The sequence below is a fragment of the Phyllostomus hastatus genome, unplaced genomic scaffold (assembly GCF_019186645.2).
Source record: "Phyllostomus hastatus isolate PE091 unplaced genomic scaffold, TTU_PhHast_1.1 phas_scaffold_1674, whole genome shotgun sequence".
In the NCBI taxonomy this organism is placed as follows: domain Eukaryota; kingdom Metazoa; phylum Chordata; class Mammalia; order Chiroptera; family Phyllostomidae; genus Phyllostomus; species Phyllostomus hastatus.
Genome location: NW_025334011.1, coordinates 25740399 through 25764026, shown reverse-complemented (window position 1 = coordinate 25764026; position 23628 = coordinate 25740399). Strand labels below are relative to the sequence as shown.

Genomic DNA, 23628 nt, shown 5'->3' with positions numbered 1-23628 from the left:
GACCTCTCTGACAGCATGCACCGTACTGACACGAGTGAGTGAGAGGGCACTCAGCAGCCGTCCTCACCCGCCGTGCTGACACCCACAGCCCAGGCTCAGAAAATAAGCCCCTGGAAGACACTTTGCTGCTGCTCCCATCCCTCCTACAAGCTTTCTTCTACCCAGAAATGCTAACCTCAAAAAGATGCCGAGTCATTTGTGTTCTTTTCTACAAGCAGGTAAGTTACGGCTTCAATGAGAAGTCCCAGGGGAACAAACAAATGGAGGGGGGTGGTGTTTAAGACTGACACACGCAGGTAGGCTCAGCCCCTGCACTGCCTAATGACATTTTGACTGCCGCAAGTCTACAGTAACCACTGAAACCTACTCCCTCCTGGCAAGGGCACAACCAACTCTAGAAAAAGACCTGCTATGACCCTGCAATTACGCCTGAGAAGGACCCCCTGGGTAACTGGCTGCCTGCACTTGGACCTGGGAGAATGAAATACAGGTTCAGAAAGTGATAGTGAACACTTAACTATTGTCTACTGGACGTAAACCCTCTCCCCAGATCCATCAGCCCAAAGAGTCTGCTTAGTTGATGTTAAGAACTGATATCTAAGTGAGCTTGCCCTAGGCGGGTGTGCCTGAGGCTTTAAAGGGGTGGGGAGAACCCAGCCAAGCCAGTACTTGGCTCTTCAGTACTATTTGGTGAATATCATGCTAATTTATTACTTAGTGTGCACATTTTAACGCATGCCTAACTGATCTTTATCCAATAAATGGGCTTCCCAACCAGACATGGTCGCTGCCAGGACAGCGAGGGACAGGGCTTTTTAGTGAATCATTTGACAACCTTGAGAGGCAATAGTGGCTTAGAGGGCAGGGCCTGGAGTCAATAAACAGAGTTCAAAGCCAGTTCCCACAGCTTCCTTGGACCTTGGACAAGTGGCTTGATCTCTCAGTCTTAGTTTCTTTTTCGGCGAAATGGAGGGATGCTTCAAACAGTTTCTTACAAGGATTAACTACACCATAACATACTTGAAATGCTTTCGACAGCAACCTATATCAGCACCAGCCTTTATGGTTTTCAGCACTCCAGATGAGGAAACGAACACCCACAAGTGAGGTGAGGGCCCACGGAACAAGTACTAAGGGACAAGGTTGGCGCTCACCCAAGTGTCTCTCACCTGAAATCCTTTAGGGGCTCTTTCTCCACCAGTGGCTGAACCTATGAAGCTCTTAAAAAATAGGATGCCCAGGCTTCCCCTGCGGCAATTCTAATTTGGTTTGGAGTACCTGTATGGATTTTTCACCCCCAAAATGACACTAACATACAGGCAGAGCCAAGAATCAACTATATTGGCCACCCATGGACAGGTGGGGATTTCTCTTGAACAGCACCCCCACCTTCTTCCTTCTTTAAGTTAGAATATCACCAGTGGTTTTTAGTCCCTACTGAGATGAAAACCCTCTCTTAGTAGATGGTGTTAACCTAGCTCACAGATGAGAAAACTGAGGCTCTGAGTGGGTAAATAAGTAGGGACTCGTATGCAGAGACTCTCCACTGTAACTGATATAACAGAAAGGACAGGCAGTCCTTACCAGTTAGTAATTGCTATCCCTGCCGATGAAGATGGTTCACTAATTCAGTAAGTTGCCCTGAGTTACGGTTTGCATTTGAAGGAAGCTGCAGGTTTTGTAAAAAGCATTTAGCACCACAATGCAGCTACACAAACAGGGCATCAAACGGATGTGCTTCAGAAGCAGAATATCAAGAAACCTAATCCATCTAAGCCTCTCTGTTGTTTTACTGATCCCTGCCTATGAAGAATAATGTTCCCCATGCCCTCAGAGGAATGTGCTGTAGACCCCCAGTCAGGACACCACTTAGAAAGATGGTAATGGGTTTGGGAGGAAGAAAATCCATCCAATGCTCCAAATGCCATTAAAGAATGAGGTGCGGGCGGAAGAGGGTGATCAGGAAAGATGTCAAGAAAGAATACCCTGTTTTCTCTATTCCGATGAGAGATCAATGTAGCTACGTAAACACAGAAAGTCACTGCTACTTGAGTTAAGGGCATATACCATAATAACTATTTTGGCTGCAGATATTTTTTTAAGAAAGAATGCATCTGAGAGTATACCTCAGAACCACACTCAGAATTCCAGAAGTAGGCGGCGACAGGGAATTAACCCATCAGCTTTAGCACTCCCACCCCCCAAGCTCTGAATGGTTCTGACAGGGATTTTTAGGCAAATCTCTCATCTGCGTGTGAGACGTGCAGGCTGACAGAGTCTAATGGATGGGTCTCCAATGCCTGGAGGAAGGAAGCTTCGCTGCACACTTGTGTCTCTCAGAACCACACAACTAAGCAAATGCAGCCAATCTCAGTGCCCTCTGCGCAGAACCTCAGCGTCATTCCTCCCAAACCTCAGCCCACCACCATGAACCTCAGGGGACTGCCAAATATGCCTGTGTGTACACATACATACAAGTGCATGCACATACACATGCATATAACCAACCTATATTTGTACCACCAATTACAGTTTACAAAGTGCTCCATAAATATGTTTTATTCCAAGTCACAAAGGGCGAGATCGTTTCTGCATCTTACTGTGGCCAACCTCCCTTGGGATTTGAGGCAATGCATTCCTCACTACCAACAGGTTTTATAGAAATGAAATCATACTGTGGTCAGCCCAGTTTATGAGCTCTTTAAAAGAGTTTATCTAAAAGAAACAGACCTGCCAAGCCCCAGACTACCTTACAAAGATAGTTTTCCTTAAGGCTTCTGTGACCCCCCCCCCCAAAGCCTAGGTTCAGCAGAGGTGACAAGATGGTAGAGGAGTGGCCCCCAGTGTCAGGAGTGCCTTACCAGCTCCCCATCACCAGTGTGACCAAGTACCACAGGGCCAGCTCCCTCAACCTCCTGGGGCACATGGGGTGGAGACAGTGATTCAGACCTGGACAAAGCCCAAGGTGTTGAGCTGTGTGAGCTGTCACCATGGCCATGATGATCCTGCAAAACCTGACAGCGGGGAAGGTCAGCAGGCCACCTCCTGCTCAACTGGAGCCACTGAAGTCTGGAAGCCGCCCGTAGGGTTTGCACCTGGGATCCCATGTTTACCTCTCAGGCGATCTAACCTGGCCTGGGGCAAAACACCCACCACCAGGTTCTACTCTATCCACCTGATGGGCTCCGCGGCATGTTACTCGCATGTTACTTGGAAGAGCGGTGTTTCCTTCAAACCACTGAAACTACCCTTTGAAGAGGTGACTCTCTCCATAGCTAGGGACAGAAACAAACATAAATCTTTCCAAAGCATTTATGGCCAACGACAGACGGGGCAGGTTGGTGAACTGCCAGTGAATTCCGAGCGCGGGGTATGCACGCGCAGGTGAAGCGCTGCCAGGTTTCAGAGCAGGATCGCTTGTAGCCCCCAGCACAGGAGCTGGAGGTGGGAGCAGAGAGGAAAGAAATACAGAGAAAAGGAGAGAGGTTAAAAGAGAAAAGATAGAAATATGAAGTGAAGTAGTAGAGAGAAGATTAGAAATAAGAGAAGAGAGAAGAGACACGGGAAATGGAATATAGAGTGATGAAAGAAGGCAGAAATAAAGAGAGGCAGGGAGAGAAGACAGAAATATACAGAGAGGTTAAGAAAGGTGATGGAAATAGAGGTAGAGAGGGGTCTAGAGAGGAGGGGAGGTAAAGATGGAGTGACCCAAGGTGACGACCAGCGGACGAGCGGCCGTGTCCCTTGGCCGGATTCAACCAGAGGGTGCCCAGGAAGGTGGCCGAGACTAGGGAACACACAGGCAGCTCTTCCCTAGCGTTCCTTAGCAAAGGCTCTCTGCAGTACCCTGCGCTTCCCGCCCCAAGAGCTCAGGGAGCGAAGCCTCGGCGAGCACCGCACAGCTCTGGAGTGCAGCCGCCCAGGGGAGGCGCAGCAACAGCGCAGGAGCCCGAGCCGTCCCCGCCCTGCGCCACTTCGCCTACCCCACCCAGCGCACCGGGGAGGAGCGGAAAGCGCCTAGCCTCAGCCGGCGGAGACAGCTCAGGCACCGGGCCCCGCATCAAGCGCGGGAGCAGAGGAGTCGGCACAAAAGCGCCCGGCCAGCGCCCGCCTCACAAAGGCACTGCTCTCCACGCGGCGCGCCGCTCCCTTGCAGCCGACCCCCGCGCACATCTGCACTCACATCTAGGCAGCGAGGGACGGTGGTCCACCGGGATCCAGATCTTCTGTACCCGGCTCTGAGTCAGCTCCAGGGGCATCTTCACAGCCTGGACTCCACGGCCCTCCCCTTGCGAAGAATTCAGACTTGGGGAAGCGAGCGGCTTGTCGACCCCCGAAACAAAGGAAAGGAGGGGTTGTGCGAGGGAGCACGGCCCCGGCGCTTTCCCTAGCGCGGCTTTTTGGAAACGTGCTTTGTGCTAAATGATGAACGCTCGCCCGGGATGTGAGGCTCCACAGGCGCTTGGAAAGGGACGGGGGTCTGGGGCTGCACCTGCAGCTTCCGCAAGGCCAGGCGCGTCCACTTGGGAAATCTCCGGGATGCTCGGAGAGTAGTGACAGCCGTGGACTCCGTGTGCCAGCTCGAGTCCTCCACGTTCTCCACCCGCTCGCCTCCTCTTCAGCTCTGGTAGGATACCCAGAGCTCCGCCTGGGCTTTTAAGAGTCCGGCCGGCTGCGACGCACACGTCAGCCTGGGGGCGGGGACGCATTCTTTGGGTTCCAGCCGCCCCCCACCCCGCCCCTTCACGTGGGGAGGTGGCGGGGAGTGGCAGAGAGCGTGCAAAGAGGCGGCCTGCTGGTGCCCCCTGCAGGCCGGCGTCAGTAGTGTGCCCTGCTCCTGTAGATAACGCCAACCCAGACTTGGCTGAAGGTCCTTTACTCCGTGAGCCTCCTCTTACGATCCCCTAAAGACTACCGGCACAACTTCCCAGACTAATCGCCTCAGTTGTGCTGCGAGGAAAGGAATGGAGCTGTCCAGTGGTTCATGGACCCGCGCAGCCGAATCACCTGGGAAGCTGGTTAAAATGCATCCTACTGATGGCTTTGGAAGTGGGACGCCAATATTCTGCATTCTTAACACACAATCTGCGTCAGGCACAGTCAAGTTGAGGACTCTGAGGGAGGATGCTGAGAGCGCCCGTGGGGCACAGCTCCCTGGTTCGCTCCTTGCCAGAGCTTCTTCCTGATAATACGTGTGAGCCTCACCCACCATGACCCCCGCCACTAGCAAGGAGAGGCCTCCTGCGGTACTTCGACCTCACCCCGCCCACTCTTCCTGAATCCAGTTGAAACCTTGATTTGTCCTGCCTGAGTAATGCTCTCTCAACACCCAGTTCCGAGACCTGGAGCCAGAGCAGCACGTGAGGAGGGGGTGGGAACTCCCCGGAGGCAGTACCCAAATGGACCCAAGTATCTTGGTTTTCATAGTACCACTTACAATATTTTCAACATGCCTTTATCTCTCCTAGTAGGAGAGTAAATAAAAATAGATCGTAATAGACCTGCAAATGATTACTTGACTATAAGCCCCAGAATGACTGTTGGGAGGCAGCAGCACCTTGATTATGCAAACCCCTAAAATTCATGACACGTATCCCGCACAGCCCTACTGCAGCTCTTCCTCGTCAGTTTTGGGTGTTTATTGTGTCCTTTTTGCCTCCCTGGTCCTTGCAGTTTTGCAGCCGGCGACGTGTGACAGTCGTGTAGTCAGGCCTGTGACTGCTTGTGAAAATCTGGAGCACTTTTCTCGGGGACAGCCACCAGTGCGAGGGCATTACAAGGCTGTGCGCGATGCATCAGTAGAGAAGGGCTACCCTGCTTGGCTAGGTGCACACCTCACTCTCGGGTTGGGCTGTGATTGCAAGGATGTAGGCGGCGCTCCCTGAAACCCATAGTGCAGCGGAATAGCCTGAGCAGAGGCTGCCACACGTCGCTCACGTCCCGCATGGCTATGTTGGGACTGTGCCCGATCTCCTGCGGCCGGCACAGCTGCCGCCAGCACAGCTGCTCCTGCTCCGCCCCACCAGGGCCTCCCCTCTTCCCAGCTCTCGGATCTGTCCAGAGGCCGCCGGGAACGTGGAGCAATACCACCAGGCTAGGGCCCTCGACCTCCCCGCCCCCCCGTCCCCTACCGCCGCTTAGTGCCCAGCCCTTCCCGGAGTCGCTGCTCGCTCGCTCTCCAGCAGCTTTGCTGACTGTAGGGTTTCGGCCCTCGGCAACTGTTCAGAAACCCGAGTGTATATCATCGGACTTGTTTTTCTGCAATGGGAGCAAATGCCAGAGATGACACCCTATAACGCCCCAGGGCGAGTCCCACTCCACTCTTGAAATAGGAGTGCGCAGATTCAAAGAGAAAAGCGTTCGCATCGAGCGCCCGCGCCTCCGCGCCTCCAGGAGACATCGCTGCCCCGGGTTTCGCTGGAGTCAGGAAGGGGGGCCGGCTGTGTGTGTGTAACAGCGGCTGCACCCCTGGATGTCTGCGCTCTTGCTTCCCCGCGAAGAACCAGCGTACCTGCATGCTTGCTACTTCTCCACTGGGTATTTTCACATACACTTGCCAATGGGGCAAGGGAGAGAGGCGGCATTCTCCCACCCTCTAAGTATGCGAACAACTGTGCTGGGTTTCAGCTTAGGACGTACAAGGACCAAAAACTCGGAGGCATATCTCTAATCTCCTGTCCTAATAACGTGTCTGCTCCGCGTCCAGCTCTGAGGGCACGAAGCAGGAGACTTAACTCTCAGATCCCAGCTTGAAGTATCCGCATCGCCACGTAGACCCCGCACTTTATCTGCGGGTGTCAGTTACGCCTTAGGCGGCCATTGCTGCCCCCCAAAGACTGCGTTCAGCCTCATCACTTCCTGCACCTGAGGGGGGGCAGCCAAACGGAAGTTCACTTAATCTCCGTCCCACTTCTGCTATCAGGGAATGCGCGGGGGGAGGGGGAGAGGCAAGGATGAATTCAGGCTTTAAAATAACTTTAAAATAAGCAGGGCAGCAAGAGCTGGTGCCACGCTTTCAGCCCTCAAGTAAATTAGGGTAGCACCCTACTGAAGATAAAATTACTTCATGGCAAAACTGTTTATAAGCAACCCAACTGCAACTAAATATTTTGGCTCAGAATTGATGTTTAGACATCCGTGTAACTCTTCCCCCAGTTCTGCTAATGGCTGCACCTTCACCCAGGTGTCTAGGGCTTTTTATCAACTTCTGATCCCCAAGCAGGTGATCAGCAACTCACTCCTTCAGAAAAGGCTGCGGAGAGTACAAAAAAACAACAACAACAACAACAAAAATAAAACCCTCTAATACAAAGATATTTTTAAAGCCAGGACAGCTCTAAGTATTAGGAGAGATTCTACTATTCATGGCACTATTAAGTCTAGACAATCCCATCATGTTTTAACTGAGTAAAGGAGAGTTTAGAGATTACAGGGTTTAAGGAACTAGGTCAAAGGCCAAGAAACACAGCAAATTAGGAACTTTTTCCCCCTACTTGACACAGACAAGCTTCCCCAGGGGTTGCTGAGTGGAGTCCTAAAGCTGGTGACCACACTGATTCAGCCCCTCTCACCCAGAACAGTTGAGCTGTTTGGCTGGAAAGCACAGGGAAGGAGCTTCTTGCGCAGTAGGTAGTGCCTCATGGAGGTACTGATAGAGGAGAATTCTTCCCCCACCCCCACCCCAAGGACATGCTTATTGATTTTAGAGAGAGGGGAAGGAAGGGAGAGAAACATCAATCAGTTTGCCTCTTGCTAGGCACGTGCCTTGACTAGGAATTGCACCCTCAGCCTTTTGGTTGACAGGACAATGCTCCAACCTACTGAGCCACACCAGTGCAGAGAGGAGAATTCTTTAGCTAGGTCTAGAGGAAGTGAACGGATGTTGCAAGTGGTTTTCCTCCATGACCTCTCTGCCCGATTCCCTCTGCCGACCAGTCCGTGACTCTTGCCCCTGCTCCCTGATGCTCCCATAACAACAGCAAAAGCAACCCCATTTCCATGATTGGGTGCCAGCTAGCCAGACTGAAACAATTACACCATGCTAGTGCCCACCTCCTCAGTGAGAGAATTGGAGAAAGAACAAGATGTGGCAGGCTGTGAGCAAACAGAGTTGCTAATTAGACACAAAGTGTCATCATTTGCTCCAGTGAATTGCATTCCATGTATAAGACAGTGCAGTGAGACACCAAATAAAAGACCAAAAATAAACCTTTACCTCGCCACCCATCCAAAGACAGGGAAGAAGGCAGCTTTTTACAAGAAAAATGTTTGCCCCTCATACGTGAATGGAACACAGACACAGACATGCACACAATGCTACATTGGCAGATTAAAAACCCAATTCAAAATGTGCACACTAAGGTTTATAGCAGCTTTATTCATAATCAACAAAATGTGAAACCGGCAAGATGCCCTTCAGTAGTAGGTGAATGGATGAATAAGTTGTGGTGCATTCAGACAATGAAGTATTATCATGGCCATCAAGCCATGAAAAGACAGGAGGAAACCTAAATGCATATTACGGAATGAAAGAGGTCAATCTGAAACTGTTCCATACTGTATGGTTCCAATGTAAGACATTCTGGGAAAGGGGAAACTATGGAGATAGTAAAATATCAGTGGTCGCCAGGGACTAGGCAGGAAGGAGGGATGGGTAAGTGGAGCACAGAGGCAGTGAAACTGCTCTGTATGAGGCTAGAATGGTGGGCACATGTCATTGTACATTTACCCAAGCCTGCAGAATGCACAATGCCAAGAGGGAACCTAATGTAGACTATGGCCTTTGGGTGATGATGACGTATGTATCAGTGTAGGTTCATCCTTTTAAAAAAATGTATCCTTAAAAAAATGATGTTGAGAGTGGGGGAGGCTGTGCGTGTGTGTGAGCAGAGGAGTGCATAACTATACTTTCCTCTGAATCTTGCTGTGAATCTAAAACTGATCCAAAAAATAGTCTATTTTTAAAAATCATTATTTTTCTTCAGATGTCACATACACTCTTCTCCAGTCAAGTAGACTTACATGCTGTGTCGTGGGGGTGTGAGGATGGTTTCTTGGTGGCCACAGCCTGGCTCTGGATGAACAGACACTGTGCAACTGAGGCCCCACTGAACCGTCCAGCAAGTTTCACATTCCTCTGCCCAGTCCATGCTGCTCCACTCCCTGCCTCTCCTTTCCTTAGGGCACACCCCGGAGCTTGGGAGCATGATCTTAAAACTGCCTGTTGGTGTTTCATATCCAGCATCACGCCTGGCTACTGCTTTCAGAGTATGTACACTCCTGTCAACCTCCTCACTCAACATCAAGACATATATTATTTGTGTTTAGAAGTATTATTTTATGACTTTAAAATATTTCTGCTCTTAAAAAAACAGATATTCTGTAGTCTAGTTAATAGTATTGTACCGATGTCCATTTCCTGGTTCTGATATTTCACTCTGGTCATGTAAGATGTCTGCTTTAGAGGAAGCTAGGTGACGGGTTCATGGGACTCTATGTTCTGTTTTGTAACTTCTTGTATTTCAAAATAAAAAGTGCAAAAAAATTAGAATCAGTGACAGCTCATTTTGTTCAGAGCTTGGGGAGGGAATGCACAGATTGTACAGGCACTGAGGGTGAGGGGAGCTGGCAGAAAGGTAGTCAAGATTTGCATGTTTTTTTAACACCTTTGCTTCTTGCAAATGACACATGACACAAACAGAATTTGCACAATACTGCACCTGAGAAAAAATGGAATCAAATTCAAGCTATGTTTTGATTTGTGGGGATGATTCTATTTCTGGGCTTTGCATAGATTTTGGAAGAATATCAATGGTTTGTAATCTTTGTCACCAATTTGCACACTTCAAACAAACTGAAGAAGAGAAAACCGTGCAGAGTTCAACTGAGGACTCCAAGAGGTCAAGGCTGAGCCTTTTTCTCTGATGGGAAAGGAGGCACAAAGATAAATAACACTCGAGAAGCTCCCTGTCCATCTTCTTCTGGTACCTAGCATGTATCAGATGCTCACGAGCAGTAGCTGTGTGTCAGAGCAAACTGGCGAGTCCAAGCAAACTGGAACTGCAATCATCTTGGGTCCAGCCAGGGAAGAGAAGCCAGTGATCAAAAAGCTGTCATCATGGTGTGCTGTGCTCAGCCTCATGCTGTGTATGACAGAGAAATAGCTTCCAGGGCCAAGAGCTTGGTCTTTTAAGACCAGAGCAAGGAAACATACACATGTTAGAATAAAAGTAGGAAACTAAGATAGAGGTGCTAGGGGAGGCAAGAGTATGCCAAATGCAGGCTACAGATAAATCCATATGTCTGCCCATAAGTGGGGCTAGATCAGTTGGGAATTTCATATCTCTCTCATTGTTCTTCACTTTATCTCTGCATGAGTCCAGGAGAACAAATGGAACTAAAGATCAAGGTCTCTCATTTCTTTCTACATTCAACAAGTATTCACTGAGAGCCAGCTGTGCCAGGGACTGTAGTCAAGTAAGATGTGGCCCTTGTCAAAATTATGCATTCCCTTTTGGATTTTACAGAGCACCCCCACATCTCTCTACCCCCTCTCTCTGTCTCACATGCACACTCCGACCTTTTTCCTTAGAGTTAATGAAGCTGAGACACAGAAATATTTACTACTTGCCTGTGATCACGTAGTGAATAAGTCAAGGAATAAAAATCAAGATCTTCAACTAGCCTGGCAGTCCTTCAACTTTCTCCCAATTGAGTTATTTTCCAACGAGAATGTTCAGTGCCCTCCCAAACAGCAATGTCAACAACAAAATTTTGTAACCAAGTAATTTTGATGAGAATCTCTAAATTACTTAGTATTTGGTTACAATATGGGAATAAGAACAAGAATAATCTTAAGAAACTATTACAAAGATTAATAACTAAAAACTTTCAAATGACCCTACAATGAAAAATCTGATTTAACATATGAAAAAAGCTAGCCTCTCAAAGATTCACAGACCTTTACATGTTAGCAGTCAGCCCTGGAGAGTCTCTGCTGTGCGATGTAGAACAGGCAGGTGGTCAATACCATAGTAGAGCCCATTTTAAAAGAACTAACAGTTTTATGAGATGCAACTGAATCAACCTTAGAAAAAACATGGAGGAGGTCTTGGGCCTTTTGTGTACTTCTGAAAGGTTTTAAGATGTCCTAATTTGTTAGGAAGGGAAAGAAGAAAAAGAAGACATACTCCTACATCTCCATCATTCAAATTAAATAAATCTCAAATCAATATGGTTAATAATACACTTTTACAGAATGGCGGCCTTCCCCGAATTTTCACTAGGACGCCATCTCCCTGAGCTCTGGGGCAGCACAGCCCCCTAGGAGCTACAGTCACAGCTGAAAATTTTCCAGCAGTAAAAATGACAGGCAAAGCTAATATCCATGAGAAGCAGAATGGATGATCTGCAGGGCAGGGAGGGACCTTCTTGGCGTTCATCGCTGTATCCATCCTGAGTTCGGGTTTGACCCGCCGTACCGGAGCAGTTTGCCCAACTCTAAAACAGGGACAATACCTACCCATAAAATTGAGTTTCCATGTGAGAAGCACATAGCAGAGTACCTGGCATGTGGTATGCTCAAGGTTTGGTAGCCAGGAATTCTGTGCAAACCAAGACTTCAGATTTCTATGGAACTCAAGTCTGCCCTTGAACTCTAAACCAGGTGGTAGCATCTAAGCTAGAAAATGGAGGGTTTCCCTGATTTCCCCTACTTTCCCACTCTATCTGACTCTGTGAAATCAATCATGCATTTGGGAGATTCCATTCCTTTTCATATTAATCAGTGTTCTCCAGAGAAACATATGTATATGTATGTACGCATAAGAGAAGACTTACTGGTGACACTCTCCCTTCCGGGAGCATGCCCACACCTTTCTGCCCTCTCAGGAATGCATCTCCTGAACTCTAAGGGTCCTCATGAGACTTGCAGCCAAGGGAACAATGGGACGGCAGCAGCTCGTCCAAGGCTGCCGTCATGAACCTATCTCCAAGGCCCCCCTTTCTCCAACTGTTCAGTGAGCTGACAGCAGCCCTGCCTAGGTCTCTCCTATCCTGAGTCCTGATCTGAATTTGAGACCCAGGAGCTCTGACATCTAAGGACAGGAGGAAATGGATGTCACAGCTTAGGCAGAGAAAGTGAACTCACTCTGCCTGTTTGTTCTATTCGGACCCTCAACAGATATGATGATGACCACTCTCTGGGGGAGAACCATCTGCTATTCTTAGTCCACCAAATAAAATGCTAATCTTCTGTAGAAATATCCTCACAGACACAGAAATAATGTTTTACCAGCTCTCCAGGCATCACTTGGCCCAGTCAGGAGGACATTTAAAATTAACCATCACATTTTCCACTAGCCACTCTCCCCATCTTCCTTGGCAGCAGAACTTCAGTGTTTAGCTGCCCGACTACATGATATTTTTCAGACTTGCAGGTTAGACATGGCTGAGTGACTAAGGTGGGGCTACCAAAAAAGACTCGTTCCACTACAAGACAGTGTTTCTAGCCAGACAGACATTTCTTACACTGAGCCAAATGTATGTATCTTCCTGTACCTTCTCCCACTAGTTCTCATTCTGCTGTTGAGTACACAGTAAGCCAGTGCGCTCTTTCAGCCCTCAAGCATCTGGGAGCAGCTAGCATGTTCCCATTAAAAATGCAAACATCAGGCTGAGAGGCCCACTCCTGGCTTTAAAACAGGGAAAACACAGTTTTCACACAGCACAGAGCAAAGCCATCCAAAAGTATGAATTTGCCTCATGACGTTAGAAGAATCAGGTTCTAGGAAGAAGTTAATGTTGAGTGACACCATCAGGCCTATGGCAAATGCTGAAGTGTGCCAGAACTCAAAATTACTAGGACAAAAAGCAATTCTAATGAACCTATGGATAATCTAGGTTTAGATTCTCAACTACTGAGAAGCAGACTTGTTTGGGCTCCAGAGCTAATCCAGTGGGTGCGGGGCGCATGAATGAGACAGGGCAGTGTGAGGAAGGGGCTCTGGGCAGGGAGCTAGAGGCCTGGACCCTACAACGGACCTTCACTACAACAGGTTGAAGAACTCTCTCTCTGGACCCCACATCCTTCATCTGCTGATGAGCCATCTAGATGCTCCCTAAGCACTGTTTCCACTTCTCCAGTGATTCTAACTGTTCTCAGTAAAATGTCAATGTAAACTTGACACTAATTACTAAAGTATAAGCAACTTAAAACAGGGACACCTGTTCATCTTTGTATCACCAGAGCCTACTGCAATGCCAGGCACATAGGAGGTGTTCAGTATATGTTTGTTTGATGAAGAATGATTATATTTGCAATGACTCAGTGTGGCTCACATCATGGACTGGAAGTAGCTTCCATAACTGCTCCAGGAAATGCAGGGATGGAGGTGGACAGATAGCCACTCACTGTTGCAATCAGTTGATCGATTCATCTGTAAAATGAGGATAATAGCTGCCCTGCCTATTTAAAGAGGTGGTTATGAGGACCAAGTTAGATATGATTAAAAATGCTCTTGGAAACACTGTGAAGCACACAACAAATATATGAAAATGAGCATTTTGAAATTGTCCAGGTCCTCCCCAAGGTGCGTGATTGAAATATCTAAGCAGACATTCTCTCACTTGAATGCTCTGGGATCTGGTCTCCATCCCTTGGTTTCCTCAGACCAACTACATCCCCCAAAACACTCACAAAGGTGAGGGGAAGAGCTGAGGACAGCTGAGGTCCCCGACCCAGGGCTTCGGTGAAACAGAAACTGACGACAAAAAGAAAGGAGAGAGAGAGGGAGGAAAGAAAAGAAAAGAAAAGAAAAGAAAAGAAAAGAAAAGAAAAGAAAAGAAAAGGAAAGAAAAGAAAAGGAAAGAAAAGAGAAAAGAAAAGAAAGAAAGAAACTGACACCCAAACCCCTTTCTGCTGAGCACGGAAAGAGTCTGGCGGCAGCGGGCTGTGCAGGGCCAGCGCCGGTTGGGAAAGTGGGGAACGGGCACTGTGTTGCAAGGCCCGCTTATGCTTACGCGGTGCTGGGCTGCGGTGCGCACCAGTCTGTTGGGTGGTGCAACTCTGAGATTGGCACATCAGAGCTGGCATTCTTTCCCTTCTGTTTCCCCTCACACTGCTTCTTCTCCCAGTGGAACACATTCTAAAAATAGAGCCCAATCAAGCAAAAACACTTGTTTTAGTTCAGGTTTTAGAAAACATTGCTGACTAGATGTTGAAAAACCTACCACAGCAGGGCTGTACTAATAATGTGTAGTATTCAAATTAGAGTGGAGTGGACTATAATCGCCTGTGTTGAGACCACACTGCAGGACTGTGTTCATTTCTGGGTGACACCTTTTCCAGGAATATTAACAAACTCATATTCTTCCAGAGAAAGAAAATCTGGATGTTCAAGCCACCTGGAAGCCATGCTCTGTGAGAAATAGCTAAGGAGCCAGACATGTGACATAGAGAACAAGCATATAAGAAGAAATGATAACCACTGACAAATACAGGAGCAGCTGACTTGCACTGTGTCGTTCCCAGGAGCAGAAACCAGTTTGCCGGAAGATACAAGGGAGATAGCTTCAACTGTACCACAGCAAACAGCAGTGGGGTAGAAAAATTGGAACTGCCTCTCCCCTTAGGATTCTCCCCACAACAACTACATGTCCTGTGGTCAAAAACTTTGTAGAGGGTTCCCACAAGAGCTGGTAATCAAACAATTGGCCTCTGGCTAGCCCTGGAGATGGGGAATCCTGTGATTCTGTGGGGGCCTGAGCCCCAATTATGGCTCACCAACTTGATGACTTTGAACAGGACACTTCTCTGCACATCAAGTCTGGAATGAACTCATGACCTCAATGGTCGTTTTCTATTGTAAAGTCTTCAAGTCTAGAACTTCGATATTAAGTGAATCTGGGTATAAAGCTACTGATCTAGCATTTAGTCATACATTTAATCAACCTGGGTAGTCAAGGGGCTTGTAGCCATGGATTGGATGGGGCATTCCTTTGACAAGCCCTTTGGACTGTAACCTGCTGGCATCACAATGTGAACTGTGCTACAATTTCTCTCCACTCGTATCTTGGGGCAATGGAGATTATTATGGCACCTCTCAAGCAAATCAAAGACTCTAGCTTAAAACTCCAGATTAGAAGTTTGACTTCTATCCCAGTATTCCCTATCTAGTGATCAATGAAACCTCAGAGAGTCACAAAAGTGTGAAAAGGGGGTCCACATTCCAAGTAGAAAGTGTTGTTTCAATATTCAATTTTTTCTTATCAATAAATACAATCTTTAAATTTTTTTTCCTGTGGCAGCTTAGAGGCATGCCCGTCTGATCTCCTTTTAAGAAAAACTTGCCTATCAGCTGCAAAGAGCACAGATAAATGAGTCTCCTGGGGATCTGAGGCAGCATCTGCCCTTAGGCCATGCTCCTCCTGGCAGCTCCCAGGCAGTGACTAAACTCAGCAGTGAACCAGGGCCTGGCCATTTCCGCCAATGCCCAAGATGGGGCTCCTCTACAGGGAGCTTTGCGCTGAGCTCCCCACAGGGCCAGCTGAGAATTCTCAGAGCGACCCTGCAGTGTGAGGCACTCTCTTCACTCCCACTTCCCTCCCCCTCGCCTTCCCCAGGTATCAGACCAGCAACCTGCCCCCTTTCTTTTTCACAAGCATTACCCCAATAAATCTGTTGCACTTCCAACTCCATCTTAATGCCTGCCTGGCAGAGAACCCAACCAATACATTTTACATTAAAATAAAATAGCTTGAGAGCATCTGAGTGTGTATCAAGTGTGCAGAACTTAAGGTGCAAGATGAGTGTCTTCCTGGCATTTGGCTGACTTATCACTCAGATGAATTATCACTGGCCACTGTGATGGGTTTGGCCATTGTACAGCTTCAGATGAATTTAATCCCAGTTACTTAGCATTTAATGTATACCCATAATGGGTCACTGTTGAAAGGTGGGAAGCATAGGAAACACTGATGTTGAAATATGAGTCATGAGCAAATGATAAAGATATGTCAAAAAAGACACAAGAGTCTACTTTAAAGGGTTCCATTGGCCAAAATTGGCACATTCTGAACAACAAAATGAATACTACTAATAGATTAACCCTCAGAAAATCCATTCAACTGTAAATCAAATGAATGAATGAATGAATTAAAGAGATGAGCTAGCTTTTCCTTACAGCAGGATGCCAACAAATAAATGGAGAAGGAATGATGGAATTTCTTTTTTTTAAAGATTTTATTTATTTATTTTTAGGGAGGGAAGAGAGGGAGAGAGAGAGAGAGAGAGAGAGAGAGAGACATCAATGTGCAGTTGCTGGGGGTTATGGCCTGCAACCCAGGAATGTACCCTAGCTGGGAATCGAACCTGGGACACTTTGGTTCCCAGCCCGCGCTCAATCCACTGAGCTACGCCAGCCAGGGCTGGAATGATGGAATTTCTAAGTCGCCATTTAGTAATCGCCATAGTAATAATTACTTCAGACAAAAATCATTGTTTGTAAAGGTTTGACAAGAAACGGGATACATGTCGTCTCAAAATATCTCCCCCTAAAATAGTTATTAGTTACAAATAAAACAGTAACCTTACAGCCAAGAAACCTGGCAGACACCATCCTATGCGAGGGATCAAAGTTAACCACCAGGAATGGGACAGAGCTATCATGTGTCTCCTAACTGATGAAATGAAGACACTTCACTGCTTCTCAGGTGCTCCTGCCAAAAATGCAGAACCTGAATCTAATCATAAAGAAGCAACAAAGAAACCCAAATTGAGGGAGATTCTAAGAAAGAAATGGCCTGGATACCAAGGAAATATTTGCACACCCATCCATGTTCATAATAGCATTATTCCCAGTAGCTGAGAAGTCGAAGCAACACAAATGTCCAGCCACAGAAGAATGTATAAGCCAAATACAGTCTCTACATACAATGGAATATTATTCAGCCTTTAAAAAAAGAAAGAAAATTCTGTTATATGAGTCCTTGAGTCCATCCTGCTACATAAAATAAACCAGTCACAAAAAAAAGACAGATATTGTTATGATTCCACTTATATGAGTGGGTACATGAAAGGATAGATGGATGGATGGAATGATGGACAGATAGATAGATAATAAGTAAGCAGAGGAATGAGGGAAAGATTGAAAGAAATAATAAGGCAAATAGGGTAAAATGTTAACATTTGCACAGTCTGGGTGAAGGCTATCCTGGAACACCTTGTGCTATTTTTGCAACTTTCCTGTAAGTCTGAAATTATTTCAAAATGGAAAATAAGTACTCACTTCAGCAGCACATACACACACACACAAAAGAGAACTTTAAAACTCAAGCATTGAAGGTTCATGAGGACCATAAAATGGTAAAAATTCTGCCCATTCACCTAAAAAGGATCTTCCTCAGATTTGGAAGTTGCATGCATCTGATCAAAGTTCTTATATAACAAATCAGTGGCATCTCTAAAATTTCAAAACCCAATACTGAAAGATAAAGTATAATGACAATTTTCAACAACACCTTTCAAGAGATATAGTCTTTTATTATAAAGAGTAAGAAAAGGTATTAGGCTTTCCACTCAGACAAGACCAATGCTTAAACTTCAATCTCCAACCCCAAAATGTACAATGCCATTCTTGAATTTATCTGTCATATTTTCCTTCCATAACTAAATTAAAGAACATGAGTTAATTGTAAAATATAAAGAGTTGAAGATTTATTTTAACTTATGTGGAGACACTGTTCATTGTGGCCTTTCAGCCACCCCCACATTTCTTCCTGGCTGACTGAACCTTAATGTGGCAGATGGGGGAGGCAGAGATCCCCAATTTCAAGATAAGTTGCCCCCCATCCCATCTGCAGTGGTGCGTTCTGATTGGGCTTATCCATCCCCACCCCCTGCTGGTGACTTGTCTGGATGTGATCGTGTGACCAGTTATTTACAGTAAGCGATAAACATCCTTTTGGTTTAACCTACTTTTGGTCAGGTATTCTGTTACCTAGAGCCAAAAGCAACTCCTAACTAGTAAATATATCATGAGTGTTACCAAAATCTACTAATACCAGTCAGGTCCTGTGCTAAAGCTTTACATACATTTTCTTGACAACTCAATCAGGTAACTAACAGTGTCACCATTTTTCAGATGAGGAAATCGATGTTGAGAGGTAAAAATCTTTTACCAGGTCACACAACAGAGATTCCAATCTAGATGTGTCAGATTGGGAAACTGAAATTAATCATGATATTAACTATTGTGCCCCACTGACCTCCTGAAATGAAACCTGTTTTAAGCAATATATTTATATGAGTCTGGTTAAAGGGGAAAGAAAAGAGGAAGAACTGCAGGACTGAGGTACAGAGGTCTGCTAGGGAACCTCGGCAGGAAGGGCCACTGGGCACGCCCCCCGTCACCCAGAGGAAGAGGCTATCTGGGAGCCCCCACCCCATGTTTCTGAAGTTGAACTTCCCAGCCAGTGAGCCTGAGGTCAGCAGCTTTCTCTTCTCCTCACTTATTTGCTGATGCTGAAACATTTGCCTGGTGGGAAGACACAGGCTGTCATTTCTCGATTTGACTTCCAATGCAAATTTAGACTAATAACACTTTAACAAAAACAATAGAATACAGTAAACATATCACTGGCTCATTAACAATTACCAAGTGTAAAAGAGGGTGTCCTCTGAGTCCTTCCTTTTTTTTTTTTGGTGGGGGAAGGGTGAGGTAGCAGTTGTGCCAGAGAACTCAGGAGTGCCTCATTGGAAGTTTGAGAAAAAAGAAGAAATGTCTGGGCCCCAGCAGCTTAGGTTTGGGTCAGCAAGACACGGACCAGGTTGTACCTAGATGGGGGTAATTCTGTCACTTTCTGCAATGAGTTCAAATGTATTGACACATTATGTCACACTGAAAGGAGCCTTCTTCCTGAGGATTCCACAAGGGAGAGTTCCCTGTGAGTTGTCTCAGAGATGAGGCACCCTCGCTGGAAGAACACATGGGCCGGTTTGGCCCTTTCTACATGAAACAGAGAACAAAACTGCTTGGCCTCTATAACATCAAGACCTCTGTGGATACCATTTGGAGGGTTTTGCTTAAAATGATGATACAAAACTAGGTATCACATATGTATTATGTAGTAAACAGAGGCCACAGGCTCCCAACAGTGTGCACCCCAGAACTTGGGCCCAGGTCAGACACGTTGGCCACTGAACACTAAAGCATCCATGTAAAGTAAATGAGTTAAGCCATCTGCACAAACAGCCCATCCTGGGATGCTTTGTAAATGAGTTACAGGTAAACCCCCCAGTTGTTTCTATAACAATGAGGGAGCCAATGAGGATGTATAGGAAGAACTGGAAGGCCTTCTGAGCAGGTGAGAGACTCACCAGGAAGCCATCTGGGACATGATCTGTTCACTTAGTATTTCTTCCACAAGAGTTCTCATGTAGAGAGAAAACCTGGCCTCCTGGCTATTTGAAACAGGTGTTTTATGTTTTGGGTTTCACCAAATTGAGATCCCAGGCCAATATGCTAATTTAAAGGGGGAAAAAAGAGTGAACTCAAAAATCTAACATTGAGCATTTAACCTAAACCATAATATAGATACTGGTTTTTAAAATCAATGTCACAAAGAATCATCCAGAGAACTTTTAGAAAATACAATTGACCCCTTAAACAATGTGGCGGTTAGGGGCACTGACTCCCATGCAGTCAAAAATCCACATGTAGCTCTGGCTGGTGTGGCTCAGTGGATTGAGCACTGGCCTACAAACCAAAGGGTCACCGGTTCAATTCCCAGTCAGGGCACATGCCTGGGTTGCAGGCCAGATTCCCAGTTGAGGGCATGCAAGAGGCCACCACACATTGATGTCCCACCCACCCCTTTCTCCCTCCCTTCCACTCTCTGTAAAAATAAGTAAATAAAATCTTTTTTAAAAAAATCCACAAGTAACTTTGGACTCCTCAAAAACTTAACTACTAATAGCCTGCCATCAACTGGAAGCCTTACCAACAACATAGACAGTGGATTAACACATACATTGCATACTACAGAATGTGTATTATATACTGTATTCGTATAACAAAGTAAGCTAGAGAAAAGAAAATATTAATAAGAAAACCATATGGAAGATAAACTAACATTTACTTATTGAAAAAAAGTCCACCTGTAAGTGGATCCATGTAGCTCAAACCTGTGCTGTTCAAGGCCAACTGTGCCCATGTGTAAACCCCACGCTGGAGCAACTAAACCAGAACTTCGGTTGGGGCTTAGGCTTTGCAACATTTTTAAAAAACTTCTGAAGTACTTCCAGTGTTTAGCCAATAGACTCCGACTGACAGTGACCACACCTCGCCACAGGGCCAGCGAGCAGTGTGGAGCGTCAGCGGACCTGTGGGAACACGGAGACAGATGGCACCTGACTACAAATATTTTATATGTTGTTGAGGAAACAAGAGACATATGCATGGGAAACTGTTAGTAAACCAAACTGCTACGGAATTTGGAAGTGTTTTGGAGAGATCTGTGAACAAAAAAATCACGGGTCTAGAGTAAGTGAGCCCCTCGGAACTGGTGTTTCTGTCGCGCCTTCAGCCTGCTTTCCCAGAGGCTGTAACAAGCCACTTAGCAGCCACGAAACGTTTTTATGGTTTGGTTTTGTTTTTGAGAGTGAAGAACTGGCTGGCCTTCTGAAGGAAGACTGGATAAATTTTTAGGACAATAAACTGCTAGGTAGTTTCCAGAGAACATTCCCATCACCTGCTATCATAGGATGGAAAAGTCCCCTGAAACCTCCTTTATCCCACCCAATCCCTTCACGAATCAGAGAGTAAAGTCCTCAGATGACGGCAGCTGGTGTGACGTGTAAGGACTAAGTCACCTGGGGATGAGACTGGGCTCCTGTGTGAGTACATGTGTGCATCCTCAGCTCTGGTGCTTTAGACCCTGCAGGGCTCAGCCATGTCCACTTTCTGAGCCTGAAACCAACAGGGTAGGGCCATGGGGGCAGAGAGCCACTCTGGCTGACCCCACTGTGGAGCAAGTGGGGACCTCGGGGTGTTGACAAAGGATCGCACTGTCTAGCAGAGATTCAACCCTCCCCCTCCTGGCCCTGGTCCCAGCCCCTGGACTGGACCACAAACTTCACCCACATTTGGGCACCGTCCAGTTGATACAGCAAGTATGAGGCAGCCTTGCCTTCTTTCTCCACTGGCCGCAGAACCAGTGAGGCCACACCTTAGCCTGGTGTGGCAGAGCCTGGAAGAGGCCCAAAGCCTGGGAGTGCCAGGCAGGGACATGCTGCATTTCCATTTGTAGCCCCCAGGCAGGAGCTTGCAGCTCTGCCAGTCCTGTTGCACTTTAGACTGAAACACAGAGCCAGGCATGCAGAGCTGGCCCATGGAGATCCTTGGGAAAGGGTCAGGCCTATGGTTCAGGGGTCTGCTTCTACCGGAAGTGGCATTAAGACTCAAAGTGCCCTACTTGTGCACTGGACTCCTTCTCATGGGCTGCTTTTCCTTCCCACTCCTCTCTTCTTGTTCTTGATGCACTCTCACACTTGCCCAGTCTCACCCCCTCACATATCTGATGCAACACTGGCAGAGTTTCTGGAGCCTTGTGCATTGTGGAAGAAAAAGTGTTCTATGGAAAGAAACCTCACAGAGTGATCTGATCACAAATTCCTAACAGAGCAGGTCATGGAGGGTAGTCACGTGTCAGGCATATAACACCTTTAATAAAGGGGCTTATCTTTGCAATAAGGAAGCCTTGTCCACTGTCTCTGTGCATCTAAGTTAACACACCTTTGAAATAATCACCATCAAGAAAGCACATAATCTAAGCCCTGGCTGGTGTAGCTCAGTGGACTGAGCGCAGGCTGCAAACCAAAGCATCGCAGGTTCGATTCCCAGTCAGGGCACATGCCTGGGTTGCAGGCCACACAATGATGTTTCTCTCTCTCTCTCTCTTTCTCCCTCCCCCTCTAAAAAATAAATAAATAAAATCTTAAAAAAAAAAGAAAGCACATAATCTTGTTGACTATCCTATAATTGGATCTCTGCCTTGCTTTTTCCCACCTCCACGTAATCTTTGCTCCTTAATTTCAACTGCATAAAAGGAACTGCAAAACTGTTATTCTCCAGAGCATTTTAGATCTTGCTCTCCATCATATGGTATCAACTTGGCTTCAAATACATTCTTATTAAAAATTCCCTACAAAAAAAAGAGAGAGAGAAGGAAAAAAGATCCCTACAGGTTTAGATGTTTCTTACACTGGCAGAGACATGGTCTTTAGGCACGGAAGGGAGCAAACTGTGGCTGATGTTCAGAAACCTTCGAGCAAAGTGTAAGGGATTTGGACAAACAGTCCAAAACCAGCACAGTGCCAGACAAGTTCAAGCTTTTGCCTGCTTCCTCTTCATCTGCTGCTCCTCCCCGTGGTAATCAAACTACCTGGGTTCAAATTGTTTCACTGCTTACCAGCTGTGTGGCCTTGACCAAGAACTTAACCTCTCTATATCTTACTTTCTTCACTGGTAAAATGTGAGCTAACAGAGCCCAAGATCTCTCTTTTTCTCTGCCATCATGGTGCATGCAGTTGACTCCTTTTTGCCATATCTTCTCACAAGACTTTCAGGCTTCAGAGCAAGGGTGTTAAACTCATTTTAACCGGGGACCACATCGGCCTCACGGTTGCCTTCAAAGGGCTGAATGTAATTTCAACTCCTTAACAGTTAAGGAGGAATTACCTTTATACAGTCCTAAAATTACAAATGGGAATCGGCCCATTCCCCAATGGATTCGAATGGAACTGGTAATAAAATCAGGTACAACTCCAAGAGGAGGCAATGGAGAAGAACCAAGCTGGGTGTGCAAGGCATCTCACGCAAGATGGCACATTTACCATGTATCCAGTTTGCTTACATCTTAGCATATCACTTAGCGATCACTTAGCATATCACTACTATCTAGACAACTTGGTGTGTGGTGTTTTATTGGGAAATTACTGGAAGAATAATTTTATGTTACTATGTTTCTGCACTAGTAGGTTGGACCAGTAATAAACATGTGAGACCTTAAAAAAAAAAGCACCCAAGAAGTATTAGCCATTTTTACTCTTAGCCGATAAATTCATAACTAACTTTTACTGAAAGTACCAGGCATTGTATTAAGTACTTTACACAGATTATCTCTGATCTTTGTAACCCTACCAGATAGGTACTATTGCTATTCTAGAGAGAAGCGAACAATCTCAGGGAGATCAAATAACTTGCTCTAGGACACTGAGTGTGGAAGTGATGGAGGCCTTTTGTAGATAGAGGTTACCCAAGGTAGGGAGGAGGAAACTGGGACTAGAAAGCCCTTCCCAAGGCATTTCAAAGGTGGTGACTGACAGTAACCCCAGACCAGACAATGTGTGCCATAAACATCTGTTGAGTGAATGAATGAACTTGTTGAGGAATTAATGATGGCTCCACAAGTCAGTGAGTACCCACAGGTTCACAGACAGGCCAAAAGCAATTGGACCAAAGGAAAACCAGGGCCTGACTGAACATGGCTTTTCCCCACAGTCTGGGAATCACTGATTTTAGATTCCTTAAATTCCCCATTATGACCAAGGCTGAAACCAAATCAGTCTGC

At 46.4% G+C, this 23628-nt stretch overlaps 1 protein-coding gene and 1 pseudogene across 4 annotated transcripts in view; one reads left to right on the top strand and one right to left on the bottom strand.

Annotated features, from left to right (window-relative positions):
- PFKFB3 (6-phosphofructo-2-kinase/fructose-2,6-biphosphatase 3) overlaps positions 1-23628 on the bottom strand; it is a 73605-nt gene that overhangs the window by 22679 nt on the left and 27298 nt on the right. For 2 of the 4 annotated variants that reach the window (XM_045857684.1, XM_045857683.1), the window contains exon 1: positions 4184-4646. The exons of 1 other annotated variant lie outside the window; for it this stretch is intronic. In XM_045857684.1, coding sequence (XP_045713640.1) covers positions 4184-4259 — 76 coding nt within the window. In that variant the 5' untranslated portion in view covers positions 4260-4646. Of the gene's footprint in view, positions 1-4183; positions 4648-23628 lie in introns of those variants that run through there. One more of the 4 variants, XM_045857682.1, reaches the window with a different exon arrangement.
- LOC123831044 lies at positions 22596-22941 on the top strand (annotated as a pseudogene).